General features: G+C 43.0%; 1 protein-coding gene across 1 annotated transcript; it reads left to right on the top strand.

Annotated features, from left to right (window-relative positions):
- Window positions 1-8,974: 8,974 nt before the first annotated feature.
- Window positions 8,975-10,624, top strand: CCDC201 (coiled-coil domain containing 201). Its single transcript, XM_057431562.1, has 2 exons — window positions 8,975-9,528; window positions 10,462-10,624. The coding sequence occupies exons 1-2, from the start codon at window positions 8,992-8,994 to the stop codon at window positions 10,546-10,548; spliced, it is 624 nt and encodes a 207-aa protein (XP_057287545.1). The 5' UTR covers window positions 8,975-8,991; the 3' UTR covers window positions 10,549-10,624.
- The last annotated feature ends 6,539 nt before the right edge of the window (window positions 10,625-17,163 follow it).

The raw sequence follows: 17,163 nt of genomic DNA, 5'->3' as shown, positions 1-17,163 counted from the left end.
CACCCAGTCCTGTGCAGATTATTTCTGCTGTCAATCACAGCAGTAGTTTCTGTAGGTTTTCAGGGTCAAGGCTCAGAGAAGAGAAACTGGCTTTTTAAATAACATCAATATGAGCCTCTTAGGCCTATGTTGTTTCTATACCTATAACCAGACATTGGCCCACTATTATTAGATTTAGCCACAGCTAGCTAGGGATGAAGAAACAGAATGAGCTAGTGATGAAGAAGTAGTCATGATTATTATGAGTATTTACCTTTCCATTTACTAGGCTTAGTTTGAAGATGCCAGTGATGGCTTTCATAGAGACAGTGTAACATATCAATTAACTCCACCACCACAGATGAAGCACATGAGCTGCCCTATCCCAAATGCTTCAGTAAGTCAGTGGGACTCCAATGACTTCATTAGCTTTCCCTCATCTCAGACCACCTGGGGATTTGTCTGTGCAATTCTAATACAAGAAAGAGCCATTGATAGTCATCTGGCCTGACCTCCTGCACAGGACTACACTCAGTCTGGCCACGCTACTGCACTGCACAAACACAGCATTTTTTAGTTTATTATTAGATGTAATAAAGTAAAACAAATCCATCATTTTCTGGTCGCTGAGAGATTTGAAGTTAGACATTTGTTTGGCGTTGGCCAAACTGTGCTCATACTGTTGCCAAAGGTCATGAAAGCACCACCGACTGTTTTCCCCAAAACTCTATAGTTACTTTGTATGTTTATTGAACTTTGGCAATAGTATTATGTGCTCCTCAGCAGCACTGCCAACATAATTAGGAAGGAGCAGTCGTATCAGAAAAGACCCAGCAAGTTACTGGGGAAAGGTCCCAGTTGAATATTAACTCAGATTGACTTCTGGGGTATAGAAACACGTAGCAAGTGTATAGAACACTGTCTGGTGGATAAACAACATGCAGCTAGAAAGCACTGGCACTCTGGTAAGACTGGAGAGGACAAGCTCATAACAAAAAGGAGTCATTGACGTAATTACAAAGGCAGGTGATGGCACATTGATTTTGTCAAGGTCAGTGACCTCTACTGCTATTAAAGTGTACCTAGTTTCTTACTACTGAGGTAATTAGACTTTTGAAGTCAAATATTAATCCACCAGGCTGGATGAAAAAGATGCTTTTCTCAATTTGGCATTCCCCACAGTGGTTTTAGAGTGGCTACCTGTGTATTATAGCCTTGCTTAACCATGAGAGCCAACACTTTTTAATGCCTTAAGTTTTTGTAATTGGCCTTAAGGTACATCATTAAATAAGTACAAACTGATCCTCCCCTCACACAGACACCAAGCACTGCAGCTGAGGGCAAAGCCGGTGCATACTGAGAGAGAATGTGGCACTGAATGTGCCTATAAGGGATAAAGGTGTGTTCCTCATGGCTTTTTGTACTCAGTCTTACTGTTAGGTTAAAGCAGAGGAGAATTTGGCTGTTACAACTCTCAACTCCCTGCAATTGGTGGATCTAGGTGAACGTTTTATAACATTAGCATCTAAATTAAAACCACGTAAGAATATTTGCCATGGTTCAGAGACAAAGAGCCAAGTCCCGCTGTTCCTCCCTGAAATGAATCCTATGGAAGGTCATTTAGACATTCTGAGAAGCCGTGAAACCCAGTTAGCATACCAAGATTGTGGTTTTAAGTGCACTGAATCAGAGCTGTTGTCCAGCTGGACAGATCCAGTCACAGCAGAGCCGCACTACCCAAAATCCATAGAAATATATAACCCAAAGCACATGTCATGACTCAGTATAGAGTCAGTCCAGAGCCATTTTTCCTGACAGGTTGTGAAACCCCAAACCATCTGTCCAGGATTCCCTAAAGCCTTCTTCCCAACTCTATGACAGGAGTTGGAGCAGGAATTATACCACTCTTAGGTCTGTTCCTGGACACTCTAGCCAAAGGCACGGACCTTGCCTCTGGCCAGAAGCAAGGTCATTGCCACGCTGAAAAATGGGATGTTCCAGCAGTTGCAAAGGGAGCCACTTCCACATTGCCACCGTAATAATGCTGCATTTTTCTCCAGTGATTGGAATATCTTAATTCTGCTGAATTCTACCAGCTATGAGGAAAGTGTCCCAAAAGGCAAAAACTTCAAAGCTGCTGGAGAGCAAGTTCAGGCACTGAAAAGCTTTCTATCAGACCACACCGGATTCATAAATCCTTGTTTGCTGAAGGTTCCAGCAAGAGTTGGAAGGCAACTCCTGTGAGGAGCAGCTGAGGCCCTCAGTTTGTCTGGTTTAGAGAGAAGGAGGCTGAGGGGTGACCTCATTGCTCTACAGCTTCCTGAGGAGGGGAAGTGGAGAGGGATCTGCTGAGCTCTTTTCTCTGGGATCCAGTAACAGGACTCATGGGAATGGTTCAAAGCTGCACTAGGGCAGGTTCAGACTTGACATGAGGAGCATTTCTTTACCAAGAAGGTGGTCAAACCCTGGAACAGGCTTCCAGGAGAGGTGGCCAATGCCCCAAGCCTGTCAGTGTTTAAGAGGCATTTGCTTTATAGCATGCTTTAGCTTTAGGGCAGCACTGAAGTGGTCAGGCAGTTGGGTGAGACAATCATTGTAGGTCCCTTCCAACTGAAAAAATAATAATCCTCTCCTCTCCTCTCCTCTCCTCTCCTCTCCAGTGTCTTCAAAGCACATATATAAAATGACCGTCAGCATCTCAGGATTTTGAGTAGTGTCTATGCGTGTAATTCTTACTGCAATAAGTGGAAATAAGTGTTAAGGTACTTTGAAAAGTCTCACTTTGTGCAGGTTTATGTACCTAAAGAGGCTAAGTCCATGGGGAATGTTGGACTGTTTCCATTTCCATGTCTTTCAGCTTATTATTCACTAGAAGAGAGGCTGTGCTCCTTCTGGACACCCCCTGTACCATAATGATGGAAAGACCAAGGGGGACACTATTCTGCAGAGGATAGTTCATGACAAGGCTCCCTGCTGGTTCCAGCCTTCACGTCGATAAATGAGATGTTTCAGCCTGATCAGAGCACTCCCATTTGACTTGCTCATACACAAAACTCACAAACAGGAAGAACAGGTTATGGGAACTTGGATCAAATTTGCATTTTAATGGATTTTCATCCAGAAACAACTCATAATCTGGGCCTAAATCTTCTAAATCAATTAGGAAATACAATTTAATTTCCTTTCCTGTTTGTTTGGTTTTTGTCTTGCCAATTCCTTTAATCTTTCCTCTAATTTATTCTTTCCACATGGCTCTAAATTTAGGAAAGCATTTTCACCTTTGTGTCCCTCTCTTCATTTCTTCTTCTTCTTTTTACTCCCCACCACCATTTGCATTCTTCTTCTGGCTCTCGCTTCTTCCTTCCAATTCCCAAAACAAGAACATACGGCTGGTACAGCATCATGGTTCCCTTCAGGAGAACTGTTTGGCTGTATCATCAGAGTGGGAAATGAATAGAGCAGCAATTGAAGAAGCAGAGTCTCTTAGATCAGACCAGAAGACTAAGGGGAATAGGTGTCCCTTCATGTCCCTATGTAAGTATGTATGCTGTTCCATGGTAAACTGAAAGAAATCCAGTTTTGCCCTCTTCCAGATGAGGCCTCCTCAAAGTCCCATTGTCTCTGGAGTGAATTTGTGCATTTGAAATGGAATGAAAGGGCTGATATTTGAACAAAACACTGCTGGGTTTGTTCCCCCCACTTCCATTAGTTTTGGAAGTAAAAAACATTACGGAATAATATTCCCCATGAGGGAATGTGGTAAAAAAATATAAATGATTTCCTATGTGGGTTTTGTATTTTTGGAACAAATTTAGGAAGGGAGATGAAGTTATCTCCTAAAATGAGATCCACAGAAGAATCTTTCAAGCCATAATCATAAAGCTGTGGGAGGTTTGACATAATATACATGGAGATGCATAATAATATTGGTAGAATTGTGTTCCATCTTATCTTGCATCACAAGCAAAGGAAAGGAAGGTGTGTGAGCAGAGACCAAACAGCTGGATCCAGACTTAGGGAGACCTGTATTGGGTATACAATCCTGATGTTGGTCATAGCAAGTAATGTAATTTTAGTGAAGTAATGGTTCATAATGAATAAATAGGTGTGACTACAGGACACAGTACGTGCCATTCTTTGAAAGGTGCAAGAAGACTTCAAGGTGCCACTCATGCCAGAGCTTGGGCGTTTCAGGTCCAGGCTATAGATACACCACAACCAATATAATATCATCGGTGCACCTGGTCCTATCTGTCATAACAGCATCCTTTCTGTATGATGTCTGCATTGTTATGTTCTAATTGTTCTCTGTAACATCCTGCCACCATTCCATAAAAAGCTAAACCGTGGCTAGCCGCAAGAACCACTTACAAATCTCCTAGTTTATATCTTGAGAATGTTCATCATGGAACTAGAGGAAATGGCAAGTAATGGCTTTGCAGGAAACGGGAATGTTGATTTTTAAGAGATGTGTGGGCAAAGGCCATGGAAGGTAGGCATAAAGATGCTGCAGCTACAGACAGCACTGGTGGACTACGAGGTGCTACAAAAAGGATACACTAGGAAGTGAGGGCAAGCATGGTGAGGAAGGCAAAGCACAAGGTGGACATCAAGGCCAGGAGTTCTTGAGGAGGTCCAGTGACACCAAGTTGGCTGGGAGTGTTGATCAGCTGAAAGACAGGAATGTTCCGCAGAGGGATCCGGACGAGGCAAAGTGCAAGGTCCTGCATTTGGGCCACAACAACCCCATGCAACACTCCTGGGGAAGAGTGGCTGGAAAGCTGCTCATGGAAAAGGACCTGGGGGTGCTGGTTGACAGAGCTGAACATGAGCAGCTTGTGCCCAGGCAGCCAAGAAGCCACCAGCATCCTGGCCTGGATCAGCACCAGTGTGGCATCAGTGATTGTCCCCCTGTTCTGGGCACTGGTGAGGCTGCACCTTGAATCCTGTGGAGAATGGAGCCAGGAGGTGTCTGGTCACTAATCACAAGGAACAAGGGACAGGACAAGAGGAAATGGCCTCAAGCTGCACCAGGGGGTTTTAGATGGAGTTTATTCCTCCTTGAGAGGGTGGTCAGGTGTTGGATCAGGGTCCTGGAAGTGTTTACACACCATGTAGAAGAGGCCCTCAGTGCCATGGGTTAGTGGTGGCCTTGGTAGTGCTGGAGAACAGTTGGACTTGATCATCTTAAAGGTCTTTTCCAACCTGGTTGATTCTGTGATTCTATGAGATGATGTCAGTTTCATTCAGACCCATCACAAAGGTGGGTCTCACATAGGTTCATGCTGTGCAGCGTGGTTTGCATCACTGCACCACTGCGAGAGACTGTATTAAGTCCCACTGACACAGCAGGACAGTGCAAACATTGCGACACTCAGTCAAGACATCACTCTGCTCTGTGCTATATACAGAGCTGGCTTGCCAAGCCCTGCAAGGTACAGTATGGCTGACCTGGTGGGTTTGCTCACCACGCCACAAGGCCACTAGTTTGAAAATTAACTACTCGCATTCAAAATGAGGTAAGGGCTGGTCTACTCTCTTCTGTGTTTATAAAGGACTGAGAATTTTGTCTCTTTTTTTTTTCTCTTGCCCAGCCACATATATCTCAAAATAGTTTTTGTTGAGTTCTCAAAATATTCCTGTAGGAACCTCCCCTGGGAGTTCAGGAAATAAATAGCTTATCCTGGACAGACTATTTATTTCCAAGATGTTTACTCGTGCAATCCATGTGATTGTAAAGTGCCTCCATTTCTCAAGCTCTCTTTCAGTTCCTTAGGGGCACATAATTTAAACCTAGCAACTTTCCCCATATACTGCCAGACTGTTATTCCTAAATATTGAACTGGTAGCTCCAATTCTCTATTCATACTGCAATTATTAATGCAGCAATAGAGGGTGGTTTATGATTAGGTTTGAAATGCTCAGACTCCCTGGAACCACAGGTTCAAATCCCGGCGAGATCAGCCCTTCACCCCTCTGTCTGCGCCAGAGGCTCTCTACAACCTCAGGTCACCCGCATAAAGCCCTGACATTAGGTCTGTCTGATCAGATCAGCTTAGATTTTGAATAAAGGTCCACAGGTCATGCTTAGTCCAAAGGGGCTACCCCAGTATTTGTGCACATGCTTCCTCAGTGAGTAGTGTGATAGCAGCTATGCACTGCCACCCACCACAGAGCTGGCTTACAATTCAGCTTGCCTGGTGCAGTCCAGCTGCTTTTCCTCTGCTGACAAAAGCTACATTCCTCCACCTGAACCATGCCATTTCGGACCAGTGCAGTCCCCATCTAAGAGCTGGTGTTTTGAAACCGATTGCTTCAAAATAAACTGCTTCCGCTTCCACAGTTGTGAGCTGCAAACACCATGGAAGTCAGACTGCAGTAAAAGAACCTTCAGTTTATTCTCACTCCTCTTCAACAGAAGAATTTTTTTCAGGGCAGATTTAGTATTTGTTTTCTCTTTTATTTTTGGGGGCAGGAGAAGCAGTGAGAAAATAAAATCAGGACAGCAACAGATATACTCCATCACCACCCATCCATCCATCAACATACATCTCTCTTCCAACAGATCCTCAACCTGCCTTTAGCAGCCATGTGAGGCCAATTAACCACTTATTTTAGTCATTGACAATGGGCAGCAAGCAGCAGAGATTAAACAGCAATAAACATAGCACATAAGTAAGTGGACCAGCCCATTTTTTCCTATGATAACTTCATCATGTGTTTCTATTTAGTGATTTATTCAGTTAGCAGCTGAAAATCCTGAAAAGATGCTAAATGTGCGACTTAGAAGTCTCTGCAGAAAAGGATGATGGGAGGCTCACAGGGCTATAAGAGGTGAAGTAGCAGCTTAAACCAAATCACCTGGGGTGTGGAGGAAGGTATCAGAGCCTGGTAGATCTGGTAAGCTTGTTTTCTTTTGTAACTTTAGGAAGTTACTGCAAGATGCATTCTCCACATAGATTCTGGTATTGTTCAGCAATTGATCTTTCTCTGATGTTTTTTAGACCTCTTCCCTCCTTTATCTAAAATGGCTTTCTAAAAACAACAGATTAGAGCGAGTTTATTGCTTGTATAGAAATGCATCTCTAAAGCACAGAGAAATGTGAAAGGAAAAAAAAAGCCAGCTTCTTCTGTTATCCTCAGAAGTCTTGGCTGAAAGCATTCTTTAAGAACTAGCTTTAAATAGAAAAATAGCTTTTAATTGACCATCTAAACTTTAATGAGTAAGGGGATGGCATCAGAACGTATAGCTGAGAATGGGCTTGGAGGGGGGTAGTTACAAACTCCTTCTTATTCGCTTTCTGAGTTCAGTTGTGCAGGCTGTCTGCCAGTAAGTTTCTATGATAAAGACTAAAGGAAGTCGATCTGGCTGAACAGGAAAGGAAAAAGCAGCTTGTGTAAGCCGCTTATAATGTGTCACACAAGCTAGCACTGCTAAAGAGTGAGGGGAGAAATGTGTATCCAAGTACAAGTGATAATGGTGGTTCCCCTTCACCCCCAGGAGAAGAAAACCACAAAGCACCTGACTTTTCCTGTACAGAAGAGTTAGTGCTCTGCCTCTTGCCTCCTGTTCCTTAGAAACAAAAAGTGGCTGTGAGACTGCTAAACTCAGGCTCTACACAGGTGCAAAGCATTGACATTGATTAGAGGAATAGAGAACTGATGCTTTTTGCTTCAGCAGACATATTCTTCTGTACCTCCTTCATTGTTGTCTTGTTGTCCCATTCCCCATCCCAAGGGCTTTGATCTATGGGGCTTAGAATATGGGTGCTTAAAACACACTGCCTTTTTGATGAGCTACATGTGGTCAACCTGCATGAAATACCTGAACTGCTGCATGAAAACAGAATTCAACAGTTACTAGAAGTACTTAACTCCTTGTCTAATCAAGATATTTATCTTAAGTGCACCTTAAACTAAATACATTTCTCTTGGGCTTCTCCATATCTATGAAGTCAAGTTCCTTGTTGCTGGGTGTTGGTAAATGGGTAGTGGGAAATGCTATGAACAAACCCAACCTGTAAATTCATTGAAAACAGACCTGCCTAGAACACAGTTGCTTTAGGACTGAAGCTGAGGATCAGCATGACTAAGCCAAATGACAAGTAAGAAGGAATGAGAGGCTTGTGAGCTCCCCCTTAACAAACTAAGGGAAATAAAATGGCAGTTGAGTTGAGGTGCTTGCTTGCATCCAGAACTTCTCCGCATGTCTCTCTAGAGCACCTAACGTATTGCTATGCTATGGTAACCCCTCTGGCATCTAACAGTTTTCAGCTGCCTGCCCTGTGTTAACAGTTGCAACCCCAAAGTATGTTTTTTTGTATACCCAGAAGGAGAAAACACTGTCTTAATGGCAGCCTTCTAATATCTGAAGGGGGCCTACAGGGATGCTGGAGAGGGACTCTTCATCAGGGACTGTAGCGATAGGACAAGGGGTGATGGGTTCAAACTGAAACAGGGGAAGTTCAGGTTAGGTATAAGGAAGCTCTTCCCTGTGAGGGTGCTGAGGCGCTGGCACAGGTTGCCCAGGGAAGTGGTAAATGCCCCATCCCTGGCAGTGTTCAAAGCCAGATTGGACCGAACCTTGAGCAACCTGGTCTAGTTTGAGATGTCCCTGCCCATGGCAAGGGTTTGGAACTGGATGATCTTCAGGTCCTTTCCAACCCAAACCAGTCTGGGATTCTATGTTGCAGTTAAGGTGGTATCTTAAAAAAATCTAGCATATGTGGAGCTCCACATGCAGAGGGCTGGGACAGAAGTGAATGCTGTCAATGTGTCAAGCTGTCTTCCAGTGTTCTGTTTTCAGTATGGCTCCTCCAAGCTCTTGAGCAACGCTGATCTATACAGAGGATAAATCCCATGTAAAGATAATAGGAAAATAGGAACACCTTGGATTTGGTTTTGTGGCAGCTGAAGGCCTCACATGACATCTCTTTCTGTGTGAGCAATGAATTTTCTGATTTTTTTTTTTTTAATTTCTTTTTTTCTGAAGGCAATTAACCTGATTTCAAGATGTCGGAGGAAGAAGAGTCTATTCTGAACACTAAAAGATCTCTGAGAAAGAGATGGGTGAAACACAGCACTCCAGTGGATTCAATGCCTTCAGGATCAATGTCATCTCTTACGGAACTGACAAATCGGTCAATTGATGACCAAAATTCCAGCAAGAGAATTTATGAATCTCCAGTGCCAAAATCAAATCTAAGTAGATCATTAGCTCAAGTATCAATGGCATGTGTTGAAGCGTATATCCCTCATACGTCCCCAAAAAGGCTTTCAACAGCCTTTGACTCACAAGAATCAAAGGAAGAGATAAGCCAAAGCTCCCGGGTCGTGTTTTCTAGGAAGAGGCTTTCCACAGTGTTGGCCTCTGGTGAATCGGATGAAGAGCCAAATGACAAGGTCGTGCCAAGCTCGGAAACTCGGGCTTCCACCAAAGCATCTGTAATTCCTGAGAGTGAACCTGCATGGCTTCTTACTGGAATACCAGGGATAAAAGATCTCCCAATAGGAAAAAAAAGAAAGAAGAAAGTTGACAAAGCCCTTGTGGTAATGGCTTTCCCTTTGTTATGGAATAGCTAAGCTCTACAGTTTTTTACCGATGCTGCCTGTATACAAATCCTTCTGGTAATATGGGCATATTCTAGTTACAGAACATCTCCACAACTTACCAGTGAGAACATACATTTGTGAATGGAGTCATAACCTGCTAGACTGTCTGGTATCATTCCTAAATCACAGGCTAGATGGGATGCAGTCTTCCAGACTTGTACTTGCTTCAGCTGGTGAGACTGCATGACTAGTTGTGTACCCTGGTACAAAAGTACATTTTTAATACATTGATACATTTTAATACATTAATCTTCTTTCTGTAAAAGAACCTTAAGGGAAGAGTCGGTGATTTGAATTCTCAAGTTTCTTAATATTGGCAAGTTAAGTGAAACTGGAGAAACAAATGATCTACTTCTTTCCTTGCTTAATCCAAATCATAGTGCTTTATTAAAAAGAATGCCAGTTCTTGCAAATGGGGTCTTGTTTGCAGTCCTTTGATTAGTGAAGTGTTTCCTGGTGAAAGCCTAGATTAATAGACCTTCTGCAGGTCTTTATTTTTCTGTTTCATAGAGCACAAGAACTCAATTTCCTGGAACTTTCATTATTGGCAAGGGCCCTGTGGAGAGCCCATAGAAAGGACAGGGAGGCAGCAAGGTTAGATACTGAAGGCTGTCACATCAGTGAAGCCATGAGAGTCTATTCTGGCTTGGTTTTTCCCCTGTACTGTATTGTTCATGGGTGTGTTGGAAACTCAGGAAAACTTGCCTGCTCTGACAGTAAAGGCTTCTTAGCTTAAGACAAAAGGAAAACTTCAGCCGAAATCCAGCTGGGTTCCTAATGCCTTTGTATATGTTTTGTGTGTGCTTGTGTTTCAAAGCCGGTGACATCTGAATGAATTAGGTTGACTAAATATTTTCTTTTCTGTAACAGAGAAAGAAAGAAAGAGAATGGCTGCTCCGTCAACTTAAAAATATCGAGGAGGCAACTGACCATGAACTGACAATTGAAGAAGCTTGATTGAACTGGCATTGGTGCTATCACATCCAGCTGCCGGGAGCAGCTGGTTCCAATAAATCACGCACCTGACTAAAGTACCTGTTAGACTTCTTTCTTTCTTTTCAAAATGTGGTTGGTTGGTTGGGTTTTGCTGGTTGTTTTCTTTCTGCCCCTTGACTCTAGGAGGAGTCAGGTACAAATTAAGCACCTCCACAGGAGAACCAATGTTAACTTATAATGGCTAAAGGCCTGGAACAAAGAAGGGAGGGAGATCTTTGTGTAAGAATCATTCTTCATCCTGCCACAGCTCTTCCTGCCCATGCTGGCCTGTGTCGTGTTCCATTTTTTTAGGGTTGCTGATGTTCCTTAAGTGGCAAAGTCCTAGTGGCCCCATAGAGTGTAAACCTGGTTAGCCAAAGGAGAATCTCCTAAAGAGTAATCAAAGCTGATGCAATGGGGACTGGTTTTGCTGCTAGCTGAGGAGATGAGGAAATAGTGAGAGGCACTAAGGAGGGAGGCCACCCTCGAGCGATTACTAATTAATGACAGTTTGTTTTGAAGTTTTGGCTCAATATGAGCTTGCCCTAGCCCAGGACTGTAAATGCACCTCACTGTTGCGTTGGAGATCTTTAATGTTCAGCTGTGTGCTTTGAGGGGGTGTGTGTTTTCTCTGTTGATCTCGAGCTGCTGCGTGGAGGGGATGAAGGTGTCTTGACAGTTGTATTGGCAAAATGGCAGCTTGGCTCACAGCAGTTCTTTCTGAAGCACTGGTATAAGTAAGTGATGCAAAAAGCATGACGGTCAGTTCCTCCTGCTGACTGACACTTAGTTTTTAGGCAGCTTAACAGTTGTAAGTGATCTATGGGGTGTCAGCTAAAGGGATCCAGAACAGTTTTACCATGTGCACACACTTCTCCCTGCACTTGTGTGGCTCTAGCACATGTATTTTCTGGGCTATAGTGGGTTTGCAGCTTGTCCCAGGTACTGTCTAATTATCCCAAAGGAGAGAAGTCCTTGAAAATTAAATATGGAGGTAAGGGAAGCTTTTGCATTTCCTTCCTACACACTGAAGCTTGTAATATCTCGTGTCCAAGGTGGCAGAGAAGCAGAAGCGTGGTCCAAGCCAACACTGAGACAGGCTAACCAATAGCAGCTGTGCTATGCTCAAAGATGTAAGAGTGCAGTTCTGGTTTTACAGCCTGTCTCAGGATTTAAAAGGAATTAGGATGTTTTCGCTAATGATTCCTGAAGTGAAATTCTTTGGCGTTACTCAGAACAGCCTTATCCTCAGAACCCAGCCTTCTGTGGTAGCTGGGCAGTGGGGCCATGTTGCCCCTCAGGTCACCGACCAAGGCATGCTTGCTTCATTTGCTGTTTAGTTAATGTTCTGGTATTTGTTTGTGTGTGTGTGTTACCCAGGCTGCTTGTCTGGCCTCCGCAGGTTCCTCTGGCAACCAGGGAGCTCCTGGCTGATGTAGATCCCAAGCTGCCTTTGAGATAAAATAGGCATAGTTGCAGATGTGCTGCTATTCCCCTTGAGCTTGCAGGCATTTCATCAGCATCTATGATTTGTGCCAGGGGCTAAACTAAGATCAGGCAAGTGCAAGGTTAGCGTAAAACCCTTCTCTACCCCTGGGAGAAGCACAGATTAGTCTGCCCACAAGACCCAATGCTTAATCTGAATGACCCAGTTCCTCTCTTATTTATTTGTATCTTCCCAGTTAGCCAGTTCCACTTGTCCCTTCTTCAGACTTCTCCATACTGGTCTCAGAAAGTCTTGATACTGCTTCTGCTTTTCTCTTTCCCAGCCACTTCTCGAAGACACTCCTGGCTCCTGCCTAAGCCCATCCAGTTCTTTGGTCTTCAAATGTCTCTAAAGTCTTCTCTATTTTGGTGTCTAGTAGGTTCCTTCCTTTTAAGACACAAAAGTCTTCTGTCTTCCATGTCTGCTCTTCACTGCTGGATTCCTTGCCCATCTGATCAGATACCCTCCAATACCCGATGCCAGTCTTCTGCTGAAACTTGGGCTCAGCTCATACCCCTAAGTGCCTTTGTCTACTTAGGTTGAACCCCTCCATGATTCTGGGCCAAGTGGAAAGGTCATTAAAGGCCAATTGGACCAAGTTCCAGGCCTCTGCAGGCCAGGGGTGTAGCTGCTGGGAAAGGTGCCGCTTGAGGCTACACCAAATGCAAGCAGAATCTGGGAATACGGCAGCTAAACATCTAAGGAGTCTTCGGGTTTGTGCCAAGTGCAACACAAAACTCTCTAAGATTCAGAACGCAGTAATGCTGGGAAAGTTTTACAGGGATCTAGGCTGCTGCCCTGCCAAATTCATGGAACTGGTTGGTACCAGCAAAATCCCAACGACTTTTCTTTGTGGAGGAGAACAAATTGCCCAAAGTGGTAACACAGAATTGACTTTGACTTTGTCTTTACAAGTCCTGAAGCTGCATTAGACAGATGTAAGAAACCTAAGGCTTTAAGGATTGTGGAGACCACTTCTATTTCCTCTTTCTGGAATGTTAAAAAGAAATACAAAAGACTCTATAGCATTTCTCTAGCAGTAATTTAGGTCCTCGGGAATTTGCAAGAGTCACAATATTGCTTTCATAGGCTTTCTTGAGAAAATATGAATAGAATTAATGGGTACTTCAGGAGTTCTCTGAAATATCTGGTACTCTACATCAACAGTATTTTTGTTAGTTGTAGTTGGTTGTGGGTTAGAATCCCAAGGGGCTTCAATAAGACCTATGTAGTACCAAGCTACATGCTACCCTTCGTGAATGATGCTCCCCAAGACAGGTTTCTCTCAAATTTTTGAAAGCCAGGATGTTAGCGAATGTGAAACTACATGTGTCAAACTACACATACAAAACTAACACTCCTATTACTGAACTTCGTGCGTAAGTATATCCATAGGGACAAAGTGGAAAACACCGAAACAAAACAAAAGCCTTAATATTTCCTTTATTTACAGCGTTTGCACTTGCATTTGCTTCTCCAGTAGACTCCTAAGTCTACTAGACTTTAATGAGACAGTTTTGTTATAGATACACATATACTTTGAAAAGAATAGGCTTTGAGAGAGGCATTGGTAGTACGCAGTGTCAGTGTTGTTAATGGTCATCCTCTAGTGGCAACAGTGGCAAATAAATGTTTGGTGCAACTCTCTTCATGTGCAAAGTTCCTTTATGCATATTTATATTGCAATATCACCATGGTGTAAAAAAAAAACCAACCCCAAACTAACAACTTAAAGAGAGCTGTAGAGTCCAACACCTCCAAAACCCAGCCTTCTCTCATTAGTAGTGACCTTAAATATGGATTACAGGGGCTGAGGCTAGAAAAGATTAGGGACTACAGATGCCAGATTTTGAGAGGGTAACCCCCCAAGGTATCGTGTTTTGTAAAATAAAAAGCCCTTTTTCTGCTTGGAAGAATGTGGATCAGAGTTGCAACAGGTTCTTGAGCCCTTGCTCCTGTCCTGGCTTTGAAATGCAACCCTGAGCATGTTTACAAGTACTGAGAGTGCTCCTTTACGGCAGTGTTTTTCCTTTAGGAGCTAAGCTATGACCTTGACCCAGGGAACTGTTTTCAGTACACTTGTCTCTGAACGGATATTACACAATCTACCTGCTGATGGTGACTAAGCATGATGTTGGATGGAGAGGAACAAAAACACTACCAAGAACACAGGGAAGAGACAGTGATGTCTTCACCCTGGATTTACGAGCTCGGCCTTGTTCCCACTGAAGCAATGGCAACACTCCTGTTGACAGAGCTGGGAGTGCTCTGCCCAGCTGCAGTGTTTCTGTAGGATGCCAGATTGAAGAGAAAAATGTTTAGCACACATATTTAACATATTTCAGATTTAAATAACAGAACTGGTAATGAAGTTACTTCTTTGCTGACCACAGCTGAAAAATTTTAGGACAGACTAGAAGTGGAAAACTCTTAAATAAAACCAGATTTATTATTTTTGTTCAAAATCACAAGATAGTTACATTCCTGCTACAGACAAATCCCCGAGTAATAAATCACACAGCATGTCACTGACCTGTACTCCAGTGTGTTTTGTTCTGTAAGACAGACAAGTGCAGAAGTCCCCCTCAGCTCCATCTGCTATTGTAGTTCACAATGCCTATTAAGATAGCTTATTCGTCAGCACTTCTGACTTATTAGCAGTAAATGAGCAGATACACTGAAGGTTTGACTGAGCCTGTTAGCACCTAGAAAAGTTGGATAAATTAAAGCTATTGAGTAATGTTTTAGAAACTAGATCTAGGCACTGATCTTAGAACGCCACCTCAGATGTAGCCTCCCACCCAAAAAAGCCAACAAACAATTCACATCCGCTCAGTCCTTGCACTGCTAGGCAAGTACCTAAAGACCCTGTAAAATGAATCTTGGCTTGATAGTGCAGTCAGACCCAAGGGGCATGCAAACCCCATATATATTGGCAGTAGCTCCTGGTTGCCAGCCTCCTGCATCTGCCCATACATATGGTCTCACAGTACTCTACACCAGTCCCACTCCTCCACCCTGAAATGGGATTGTGTGCAGGAGATGCTCAGCAGACACCATCAGGCTGGAGGTGTTTCAGTAGCCTTTGGGTGTTCTGCCTTTAGTTTCAGTAGCCTATAGGATAAAAGTCTTGGAAGTGAGAGACCACGTTACAAATCCCCTTCTCGTCTGGGACAGGGCCTTGAAGCCAAGCATCCTAGCTCACAAGGCACTAATCACCATCTCCAGACTTACTGTGGAGTCAGGGCTTTTGAGTCTTACTTTACTTAACTATTCATTGAAAAAGAAGATTGAACTTGCATCATAGGTCAGTGACTCACTGTCTTGCTTCTGTGGTATTTAATTTTTGGGGGTTTTGTGAGGTTTTTTCTGCTTTAATTCATTTTTACTGAAAAAATGGAAAGAAGAAGGAGGAAAACATCCTTTATTACACCTAGGCAACAAAAAAGGAAAGCAAGCATATATTTTCTACTTCTTAGTGTTGCTGCCATTTTGATCCTTTTGTTATCCTCCATTTCATCCTTTTGGCCGTTCCTAGCTCTGCTTTCAGCTCTTCATGTCATTGAAGGTTTGCCCCCTGTAGTGACCATCTTCTACTGGCATATACTGTAAGCTTCCTAAATCTCACATCTCCTCCTAAAGAGGAGCTGCCAGCAATGGGAAGGGGGGAAAAGAAATATCTCATATTCTAGGATAGGAAAACAAAAGTTCTCTTCCTAGAAATGGAATAATCTAACTTTCTAGTGTGGAAAGGTGATGTGAATTCACATACAGGAAAGAAAGGATGGGCAGCAGCAAATTTACTGGAAGAGAAACTGGACCCAGAAAGGCACTTACAAGATGTCTAGTGGGTAAAATGGGTTTCAAAGTATACTTCCCAGACAAAGGAGCACCAAGCAATTTATTGCATCATGCACCATGCAATTAAATCAAATTGGTGCTGTGTTAGAGTATTCATACAAAGAAGATGGGTGCTTTAACACTTGTTGCTCCTCCCTAAGAAGAAAAGAACCCCCCACACAAAAACCCAAAACCTGCACAAACCATAGCTCAACAACAGGAACAAACTTTGCCACCATGGGAGGGGAAACCGTTACAATTAGACAGAACACTTACAACTGTAATAAGTCCCTTTTAATTACAACACATATGCTAATGTAGATACATGTCCTAATTGTAACCATGCTAGAGGGAAGAAAGAAGGGGTGGAATTGGGATGGTGGAAGAAGAAGTGCTGTATGGCACCCTAGGTGCCCTTGGCTAGCTGAGAAAAAGTACACGGAGACTGTAGGATTGGAAACGATGCTACAAAGGCTGTGATGCAAGCATACAAATCAATAGTGTATCCTGACCTTAGGTAGTATATTCAGTACCAGGCGTGGCTTTCTGGCCACAGCTGGGTGATGATAACAATTGTTAAAGGAAACAAAACACGGAGCAGAGCCCTTACATAAGACCAGCAAAATGAGAAGACCAAGATAACTGCATTTGGAGAAGAGACAAGGCAAGCAAAAATGCCATAGCAGGCTCATGACACCTAACAGATCAGTTGGCCATTCCCATTTCTCAGAATCAGTGGACTTAAAAGTAAATAAGACTTGAACAGATAATTTGAGTTCAAGTATATATTTTGTATATATATATATATATATATACACACATATATCAATATATATATACACGCATATATCAATACATTGCATATAATGTATGCAGAACATGTTATTACTGGATAGATAGCTTTGAGACTGAGAAAACTATCAGATTGTGGCATGGGGGAAGTGCTATATATGAAAATGTAGAAAATGACATTAAAAAGAAGGTGGTGGTGGGGGTGCTTGTTACTTTTGTCATGTTGACCATGTCATGGCCAAGCAGTTGCTGATAATGATAACGGCAACAACAACGATAAAATGAATGTCTTATTTGGTATTTATACCAAAGCTCAGTTAATCGGCTAAATCGGCTAAATCTTCTCTGTGTCTGTCTTGGTTTTTACAAGTGACCCATCATCACCAAGCTGTGGGTCACTGTAAGATTCCTTATTTTCCATGCGGCTTTGCTACAGAAGTCAAATTAATAGAATCCCAGACTGGTTTGGGTTGGAAAGG

This window comes from Pezoporus wallicus, unplaced genomic scaffold (assembly GCF_028554395.1).
Source record: "Pezoporus wallicus isolate ANWC-B61680 ecotype Strahan unplaced genomic scaffold, APGP_CSIRO_Pwel_v1 scaffold_11491, whole genome shotgun sequence".
NCBI classification, from domain to species: Eukaryota; Metazoa; Chordata; class Aves; order Psittaciformes; family Psittacidae; genus Pezoporus; species Pezoporus wallicus.
Note: the sequence above shows the minus strand (reverse complement) of the source record. Positions and strands in the feature narration are given on the sequence as shown.

Bases quoted from the DNA above. Each gene is read 5' to 3' on its own strand.
- CCDC201 (XM_057431562.1), top strand. From the start codon at position 8,992: ATGTCGGAGGAAGAAGAGTCTATTCTGAACACTAAAAGATCTCTGAGA. The intron at 9,529-10,461 runs GTAATGGCTTTC...TTTCTGTAACAG, and splicing joins AAGTTGACAAAGCCCTTGTG to AGAAAGAAAGAAAGAGAATG.